Source organism: Rhineura floridana, chromosome 3 (genome assembly GCF_030035675.1).
Source record: "Rhineura floridana isolate rRhiFlo1 chromosome 3, rRhiFlo1.hap2, whole genome shotgun sequence".
Taxonomy (NCBI): domain Eukaryota; kingdom Metazoa; phylum Chordata; class Lepidosauria; order Squamata; family Rhineuridae; genus Rhineura; species Rhineura floridana.
The window spans coordinates 71,271,505-71,281,271 of record NC_084482.1 but is presented as its reverse complement, the minus strand read 5'-3'; the positions used below and the strand labels follow the sequence as shown (position 1 = coordinate 71,281,271).

At 50.0% G+C, this 9,767-nt stretch overlaps 1 protein-coding gene and 1 pseudogene across 2 annotated transcripts in view; one reads left to right on the top strand and one right to left on the bottom strand.

Annotated features, from left to right (window-relative positions):
* The first annotated feature begins 1,072 nt into the window (after positions 1-1,072).
* Positions 1,073-9,767, top strand: part of NTN1 (netrin 1) — a 211,496-nt gene continuing 202,801 nt past the window's right edge. For both annotated transcript variants that reach the window (XM_061616504.1, XM_061616503.1), the window contains exons 1-2: positions 1,073-1,285; positions 4,792-5,866. In XM_061616504.1, the coding sequence (XP_061472488.1) occupies positions 4,846-5,866 (1,021 nt within the window). In that variant the 5' untranslated portion in view covers positions 1,073-1,285; positions 4,792-4,845. The remainder of the gene's footprint in view (positions 1,286-4,791; positions 5,867-9,767) is intronic.
* Positions 2,935-3,053, bottom strand: LOC133382531 (5S ribosomal RNA; annotated as a pseudogene).

Sequence of the window (9,767 nt, the reverse complement as noted above, 5' to 3'; positions counted from 1 at the left end):
ACCTGTTGCCAGGGTTTGACACCCAGCAGCAACTTGGGGGTGTGGGTGGGAGCTATAAGTCTGCTTTACAGATAGGACGAATAGTGGAAAGTCAAGGAAGAGGCTTCTTGGTAGGAAGGGAAAGTTCTCTGGTTAATACTGCTCCGGTAATACTTCAATTTCCCTCAGGCAACGAAGAGGCTGGGAATTTGCCCCTTGAGGTGAGCAACAAACCTGCTTAATTCACTCGAAGCAGGGGGGGGCCTGCTGGATGGGGTGCGTGTTTTGTCTGGCTAAGTGTTTCGGTAAGTATTTTACGCTGGCCGGGAAGTCTGGTAGCCCAGGGTGACGGGAGGCAGAACTTTAAGTGAGGCTTTAGCTTGACTTTTTGACCAGAGACATTCGGGGACGCATGACTTACTAGGCGAGAAGATCTCTCCCACCTCACTAACCCGCTCAGGAGGCGCCCCCTCTTCCTTAGAAAGCGACCCTCCCCCATGATCCAAGCAGTTTGGCGGCACAAACTGGGGGCCTTCCCTTGGAAGGATCTCCTCCTCGCCCCCGCCCGCATTCTGGACTCCTCCGTGTCTTCCAGGTCGGCTGCTCTCTACCGAATCCGCAGCTCCGCGCAGTTGCCCTCCTGTTCACCCCCCTTCCAGAGGAAATGTCGAGGAGCTAAGATTTTGCCCAAGAGAGGAACCTCGCGCGTCGCCAGCGGCTGTAACCTAGGCTATGACAGAGGCAGGCCCTTTGCAAATGCAAACGTGCGCGCACACATGCTACACTTCCCTCGCCACAGTTTTTCCCCTCTAGTGTGCCTTGGAGATATCGGCAGCCCACAACTGCTCGCCCTGCTTTTCCCTCGGAATCGTCTTTGCCTGCCCACGCTCGGCCCCCTGAGCTCAGTGAAGAAGCCTTCAACAAGGGCCCGATCCTGCCGTGATTTGGTAACTCCCCTTTCTCAGTTCCCTCCCGCGGCTCCTCCTTTCCCTCCCTCCCTCCCTCCCTCTCGTGCTTCGGAGCCGCCCCTCCTCTTCCTCCCGCCATGTGTCTGCCAGCCCACCAGTGGATGTCGTTGTTTCTTCCCCCGCGCGAGCCCACGGGGTGTCACTCCTCCGGGATGACCTCAACCTCGGTCCGAGCCTGGCGCGTCACTCGCTCCGGGCATTCACGGAGCCTGGCCGCTCGCTGGGGCTGGACGATGGGCAACGACCGGGACCCCTGAGCGACATCAGCCCGCCGGGAGCTGCCCGTGGAGTGCAGACGAACAGACCAACTTCCTCCAGCTGCTGCCAAACTAATCAAGGTAGCTCGAGAGAGGGACACGAGGAGGGAGGGAAGGAGGGGTACGCTTCAAGAGAACAGGGGTAGAATTCTCCTTAAGAGGGTCGCTGCCTCCGCTCTCCCGAAGAAGGGCCAGCTCGAGGGCAGAGCCCGTTTTGCATGCAAAAATCCAAGGTTCCGTCTCTGGCATGGAACGGCTCCCTGCCTGGTACTCTGGAGAGCCAAAACCAGTCAAGTGCGAGTACGAATACTTAGATGAACTAATAGTCTGACTTGGGACGAGGCAGCTGCCGATGCCTTTTTACGTTCCCATCGAGTCCTGGGTGGTGTTTCGGGTGGGGAAATTCCCTTGCTCGAACTGAGCCGTGAAAATCCCCGCCAGAGGGATGAGACTTCCTGGAACTGGAGACCCTCCTGCATGCCTTGTCTCAACTCCTCTGGGCTGGACATCTTCCTCCTTCCCTCCCTCCGGCCCTTCTTCTTTCTCCGCCAATTCCTACAGCTCTCTCTTGTTAGTGTGGGTGACGCTGGAAAGCAACACATCAGAGTCTTGGCCAACGAACGACCAACAAACGCATGCCTTTTTCTGGGCCGTTTTGGGATTCCATTTGCGGCTCTCGGTTTTACTTGCTAAGTGGTATGTGCGGTGCAAGCCTATGCATGTTTACTCAGAAGTCAGACCCAGTGACTTCACTCGGGCTTACTCACTAGTAAGCATGTTGTAGGATTGCAGCTTTAGCTGACTGGCTCTGTTTAAATCCTTGAAAGTTGGGCGAACTGGGCTGTGGATGGGATTGAGACTAGTGGGCCACACACTTTGGCTGGTTTACTCTCTGGCAACCAGAACCATAAACCTGGAAGGCCACATAGCTTGGTTTGGGAATAAGCCTCACTGAAAGGTGTGGAAACATGCACAGGTTTAAGCTACAGGGCTGCCACCCTATGCAAACCTTCTTGTGAGTAAGCTCCACTGGCGTCTGTGTGGGACTTGCTTTTGAGTAGCATGCACAGGATTGCGCTGCATGGCACCCGCATCGAAGGAGGAACAAAGAAATCAGTTTCAGAACAGATTTTCTGCGGTTAGTCTGTTGCGACAAAAACACAATCAGAGCTTCTGTGCCACTTTGAATGTTTGAGATTTCCTCAAGATAGACTCCATCTGTTCAGATGCAACTGAAATCAGTGGCTCTTACTTATGCAGTGCAAAGTTCCACTTACTGTAGGGCTGCCTAGGTACAAGAAGAGAAAATGAGTTTCCAAGTCCTAAACAAATTTAGGTCTTGGGGTTGAAATTTTCCCACCCATTCCCTCTAATTGCAGAACAGTTTAATATCAGCTGTGGCTCTTTTCTTCACGGAGAAACCTTTTGCCTTCCTCAAAATAAAGTGTGTATGTTTTAAATAGCACTGGCTCTTCAAGGGCAAGGAGAATTAAGTGTTTAGAGGCTAAAGGAAGATTGAAGGAAAGCACTTTACGAAAGAGGTGGGTGGAATGGGGAGAAGGTGCCCTAGATCCATATTCAGAAGTGCTAGTAGCAGATGTCTGGGATGCCGTTGTTGTTATATGCTTCCAAGTCGATTAAGACTTATGGCGACCCTATGAATTGTTTGGATATATTCATAGGGTTTCATGGTAAGAGGTTCAGAGGTGGTTTACCATTGCCTTCCTATAAGTCTATGGCACCCAGTATTCCCAGGAGATCTCCCATCTAAGTACTAACCAGGCCTGACCCTGCTTAGCTTCTGAGATCAGAAAAGATCCGGCTTGTTTAGGGTAGTATGGCCGTAGGCTGGGATACCTTAGAGTAGGGAAAACAAAGTTTGAAGGCAACAGGGACCCCATCATTTATTTAAAATGGAGTCCTACTGGTTTCCATAGAACTTATGTCCAGCCAGTTGAAGGAAGGTCTATGTTAGAGCAGCCTGCGACACCTCCTCCTTTGCCAGCTCATCCTCGCTCCTCTCCTCTTTTTCCCGCTTTCCCAACCACCACTCTTAGCAGCCCAGTTGACATCGGCAGTTTGATTTAAGTTTATTTAGTCCCGTTGACATCAACGTCCCATCCTAGCATGGACGTAAATCCCGTGGGTTGCAATGGCTTTGCTTGCTCACAGCAGATGGGTCCCATTGGCTTCAGTGAAACTTATTTCTACCTCCGGTGTTCAGAGCCGGGTGGGGTCGGAGAACATCTGCAGTATTTTATCACTTTAAACAAGCATGATGCGGTGGGCTGGGCTGTAGCTCTGAGTGCCCCCACAACTCATACAGCAGAGGCTTCTTCACCTTTCCTCCTGTCAGGTTGCACGAGCTTAAACATCCGAAGCCACTAAATTCAGTGGGAATTACTCCCAAAGAAACACATTAGAGTGGAACTGGTTGTGTCATGTCCTCTTTTTCTCCGAATGAGCAGCTAGCTTTTCTAAAAATAAAAAAGGCGAGGGGAGGAGAGATTGACGTGGATGGTAAACTCCACTCTCTGTCCTTGGAGACCAGCTCCTAATTCTATATCCTACCTAAGATGTGGGAAGGCTGCACCTGAATGCTGAATGAAATGCGCTCCGCACTCCCTCAGACGCACTCTCTACTTTATGAATACTTCCCATGTTCCAGGGATGAAAGTGTTGGAATGTATGAGGTTCAACTCCAACTTGGTGGGTTGAGGCTGCATGGGGTTAAAAATGGTAGCTAGGGAGACCTTTTCGTTGCTAGGCTATACCTGTCCTTTGATCCTTGCCGTCTCTCCCCTTCCTGCTACACTGATATGCAAAGGATGTTGATCCCAGTTCCTTCCCGCCTTCCCAGTTTCTTCTTCTCTCTCAGAGGGGAGCAGACATCTTTCCTTTGTCTCTCCCTCTCAACCAGCATGAGAGCTGCACTGGGACCAGTGCAGACTGCTCCAACATAGATAGTTAGCTAGATATAGGACTCTTTCCTATCAAGCATGTATTTCCAGAATAAAGTAGTTATTTCTTATTTTGAAGCTTAAAGTCTCTGTCTGACTGATTTGCAGGGAAGGTAGAATCTTAGCAAAAACTCTCCGCTCTGCTACGCAACTCAATAGAATTCCGACAGAAAGTAGGTACTGAAAGGAGAGAGAAAAACTGCCATATCCAGCAGTCAACTGATTTGGCAGTAAACCCTATTTAACCTGAGGGGAATCCACATCCAAGGAAGTGGCAGTTTAAAAGCGAGGCGGGTAGTGGTGCTTGTTGTCGCTGAGAAGTGGGTCAGCGGCTCGCGTCGCTCTCTGTCTCACAGGTTCCTTCCTTCCCGCGCGCGCAGTGCCACACCCTCTCTTTCCCTCCGCCACAGTCCAATCCAGCCGCCACTGAAGCCTCGGGCTTGAAAGCCGACCAGTCAACACTCCTGCTGTTCCGCCCAAACTCGTTCACTGTCCAGCCCAAGCCCCAATGGCTTTCTGTCTAACTTACTCCAGTGTAAATGGCACCTGTGCCTCGCTAGGCTGATGCGCTCTCTCTGTCTCTTTTCCTCTCCTTCTCGCTGTCTCCCCTCCCCTCACCCATTACAGGTTTCTTTTCCCGCCCTTCTCGCGCGCTCTCTCGCAGCGCCTGAGGTAGAAAGGATGTCCCCGACTGGCTGGGAGGCCCTGGTGGCCCTGGCGACGGTGGCGTGCCTGGCGGAGGGCGTGCGCGGCGGCTACGGCCTGAGCATGTTCGCCGTGCAGACGGCGCCGCAGCCGGACCCTTGCTACGACGAGAACGGGCAGCCGCGGCGCTGTATCCCGGACTTCGTCAACGCCGCCTTTGGCAAGGAGGTGAAGGTGTCCAGCACGTGCGGCCGCCCTCAGGCGCGCTACTGCGTGCTGGCCGAGAAGGGCGAGGAGCGGAGCCGCACGTGCCACCTGTGTGACGCCGCCGACCCGAAGCGCGCCCACCCGGCCTCCTACCTGACGGACCTCAACAACCCGCACAACCTGACGTGCTGGCAGTCGGAGAGCTTCGTGCAGCACCCGCTCAACGTGACGCTGACCCTGGCGCTGGGCAAGAAGTTCGAGGTGACCTACGTCAGCCTGCAGTTCTGCTCGCCGCGCCCGGAGTCGATGGCCATCTTCAAGTCCATGGACGGCGGCAAGACGTGGGTGCCCTTCCAGTTCTACTCCACGCAGTGCCGCAAGATGTATAACAAGCCCAGCCGCGCCGCCATCACCAAGCAGAACGAGCAGGAGGCCATCTGCACCGACTCGCACACCGACATGCGGCCACTGTCCGGCGGCCTGATAGCCTTCAGCACTCTCGACGGGCGGCCCTCGGCACACGACTTCGACAACTCGCCCGTCCTGCAGGACTGGGTCACGGCCACCGACATCAAGGTGGTCTTCAGCCGCCTCCACACCTTCGGCGACGAGAACGAGGACGACTCGGAGCTGGCGCGCGACTCCTACTACTACGCCGTCTCCGACCTGCAGGTGGGCGGCCGCTGCAAGTGCAACGGGCACGCCTCGCGCTGCGTCCGCGACCGCGACGACAACCTGGTCTGCGACTGCAAGCACAACACCGCCGGCCCCGAGTGCGACCGCTGCAAGCCTTTCCACTACGACCGGCCCTGGCAGAGGGCCACCGCCCGCGAGGCCAACGAGTGCGTCGGTGAGTTGACTTCTCGGGTCCTGACGCCTTGCGTTGCCGGGCAGCAGGCGGGCGCACTTCACACGTGCGCATTCTTCACTTGGCCTCCGAGTGGTGCTTCTGCGCGTGTGAATGGGCTGTCCAGTACTAAAGGCTGAGATACATATTGGCTCCAGCGAGTCAGCTCACACCTTCGGGGCCTTCCGGTCACCAAAAACACAGTGATATAATGCTTGCACGTACGTAGCAGATAGTGCCCCCTCCCTCGCTGCAAGACTTGCCTGCCCCACCTCGGGTGGGATGTGCTTGTATTGCTTCACTGGGGACTTTGTCAGAAGCACTCTGCAGTGTTAGTTTATTTGAAAAGATTGGTTATGTCGCCTAAACGTGGCCTGCAAACATAATTTTGAACAGTTTGGTTTCACAATGTCTCAGGCCTAGTATTAAAGTCAGGTTCCGGGGCTGAGTCGTCATGAGTCCCTCCCTGCTGGTCCTTTTACTTCCTCACCTTAATCCTAAACGTGTGGGCCTTTTGTGATCCTGATGAATAGGTGGGTGTGAAAGGCACTCAAAACGTGCTGGAAGGTACTTTCTTGTATTTCTTCACATGGGGCCAAATCCTTGCCCAAATAAATACACATTGTTTTAGGGCTGTTGCCTTCTTTCTCTCCCCTCCCCCCCAAGTCTTTGGTGGTGGCTTTGAACAGCTGCACAGGAGACTAGAAATACTGAGACTCAGCTTTTCCCACTGGCGAAAACAATGGGGGAAGCTTCATGTGTTGAATTTCTGCCTATCAGGACAGTTCTTTGTGGCAGGGCAGCCTCACTCAAATACAGGCTGAAATTCTAAGCTCTTGGTGTGTTTCTTCCCCCTTAATTCTATGGGTCTTAGAGATGATAGGATTGCACATTGGGGACAAGCAGAAGGAGCACCCCACTCTTGCTTCGTTATTCTTGTGGTCCACAGAGGAACTCTTCATCTGCTAGGATTGAAAAATTGATGGGGATGAGGTGAGGGATGTAAGGTGACTGGCAAAGTTGTGCAGCAAAGGCAATTCTCACAATGTAGGTTATCCCGTGTACTGGATTCTTAGCCCATTTGGCCTCAGATCCAGGGGTGTAGTCATCTGCAGTGTTAGGGGAGGTGTTAGACCCCATACTTTTTTGTGAGCAGGGTCCCAGCCTAGTCCCTATCTCTCCAGCATCCTGCAAGACAATCAGCACAAAAGGTGTTAGCTAATGACAAGAATCTTCTAACATGCTTCCTTGTCATCTGCTGATTAGAGCCAATCAGAGTAAAAGGAAGTGAGTCAGCCATAGAGAAGACTCCTCTTAATAGCTAACACACTCCCCTTTCATGCTGATTAGCTCTGAGGGACATCTGTTGTGGGAGAAGACAAGTGCAGGAAGGACTGAGGAGGGTTGAGATTATGACAGAAAGCAAGCGAGTGGCTGTGGCCGTGAAGGGTGTGGCATGACTATCATGAAGGGACCCTGCACTTCTGAATTTGCCACTACACTACTGAATCAGCTCCAGTACAAGTATTTCGGATAGTTAAAGCAAGCCTGACGGGAAATTAATTTCCAAAGTTAATGCCCCTATTCAGCATGGCCTTTTATTCCGTGGACTTGAGGGAGAGTAGACGGTCGGTTTATCTTGCGTGTCCCTAGTCGCCCCCCTTCCATGGCTTCCCACCCCCAAAAGTCTCCCAAAGAGATTAGTCTTTCCCTTTATCTGTTATCGCTGCCACCAGTTTCCTATATGTCAAGGGGGCGGTGTAGGAAGCACAGAGCAAAGACTCAGGAGGGATTCTCTCAGTCTGTTTTCTCAAAGGGCAGATGGACGGAGTAAACGTGAATTATTAGGGAGCTTTATGGGGTTTGTGGGAACCCCAGCGGTGGTACACTACTTCAGATTCCAGCCCTTTCAAAGGCTTTCAGAGTTTTTGCAACCCGAAGTAAATTCCCGCACTGCCTAGATTTGCAATAGAATTGCCCCAGCAGCTGAGCCCTTCCTTTCCTCTCATGAGCCTCTCTTTGATCACATGGGCCAGGCGCTGTTATTAGACTCAACTGAGTCTAAGATGGGGTGCCTTCTGTTTCTTCCAGCACAATTGTTTTTCATCTGTGATGAGCAGACAAAACTTTCTTAGGTCCTTTTTTTGCTGTGTACAGGGCTGGAGTCAGAGAAGCACAAGGGGAGGAGTGCCCTGTGAATTTGCTTCCAAAACATTGCAGTCTAAGTGAGTTTGCTTCAATGTACCTCCAATGAATATCAGACTGAATCTTGAAAACCTTTGCCCTGTACTCCATATGCATAGGGGTTGCAACTGAAACATAATTACTTGAAAATAAGCTCCGCTGAAAAGTGACACCTTATGAGTAAGCATGGTTAGGATCCTACTGAAAGAATAGTAAGTACAATGGAGTACCATTAAGAATATTTGTGAAACTAGTAACTATATTTCAGCACTGTTTATTTATGTAACTGATGACAGAAATATCCAGTATTTGAGCTGCAGTTGTTTGTAAAGCAACTTTCATTCATTTCTAGGTTTTTAATTTTATTTTACATGAGAGCCAAATAAGAAAAATACTATTAAAATATACAACCAATACAAATTCTAACAAACTAGTAATCACAGGAATAGTCAAATACAGTAGAGGAAAGTAAGTCCAATAAAAATCAATGTATAGTTATACATATTATAGGCTGCAGGTAATCATACTATAATGAAACAATCCAAGTTCTTAATAGGTCAGGAGGGGAGAAATCATTAAGATAACCATATAGATCTAGTAACAGCTGAGAGGTGGTCATGGAGGCCTTGCGTAGATATATAGTCCATACAATTCCAACCAAACATACCTAAAAGCTTCTGGTTTTGTTTTGACTTGTGGGAAATGATGTGTGATTTTGTCCAATTCATTCATAATCCAATTCAATCATAAGAGTTTGGGGGGGGGCTTGTTGGCCATCTAGCCCAATCCCCCTGTTTGATGCAGAAATTCTAAGAGATGTCAACTATCTTACATAGTGGAATAACTATTAATTAAAAAGAGGAAATTGTGATAATATTGTTTCTATAAGATATTTAAAAAGAATGTGTAGGAGAAGCTTTTTCCTGTTTTTGGGATTGTTTTTCTCAAGCTCTCACATATTTATAAGAATGATACAGGGATCATTTCTTTGCTAAATGTGTGATTGCACCCTAATCTTATTTTTGACGGAATAACCTGTAAAGGAGACTTAAGTAATTATAAGAGGCTCACAAATCAAACAGTTAATTTGCTGCCTCTGAATTACCCCTGACCCAAACTCATCTAACAATATCCACATAGTCACAGTCTATACATCACTTCCTTTCCAAGTATGTGATTGGTAAGTGTCTTGCTCATAACCTTTCCAGCCTGCTTTGTCATACCGCCTGTGGAAGGGCCAGACAGGTTTCTACCCTTCTTCAGCATACTCTCCCAGCTTGTCATTCATCCCTTTGAGTTGCTTGAACCATATGGATGACTCCAAAGTGTAGTGGGTGTTCCTGCAGAATATTTCCAGTTACCCTACTCACTCTCCCAGGTTTCAGTGGCAGTATAGTAATGTCCTATTTAACATGGATTGAATCCTTGCTTCCATAATACTGAAAAATGTAGTTTCTCTGTTGAACCCCCAAGAGCACAGGCAGTCATTAATAAATCTCATAATTAAGCTCACCTTTCTAAGCCAGATCTTAGAAGGGACTTTGCACAGCCTTGGAAGCTCACCTGGAAAAATCTCACATAGCATTCAAAAAAGGCATATTGGCCAAGAGCAAATCTAAATGGCAGATGGTTATAACTCTTGTTTGGAGCTATTACACATAGCTGGAGCCATGGACAGTGTATCTGAGAAAAGAGTATACCTGTGATGCCATTATAGTAG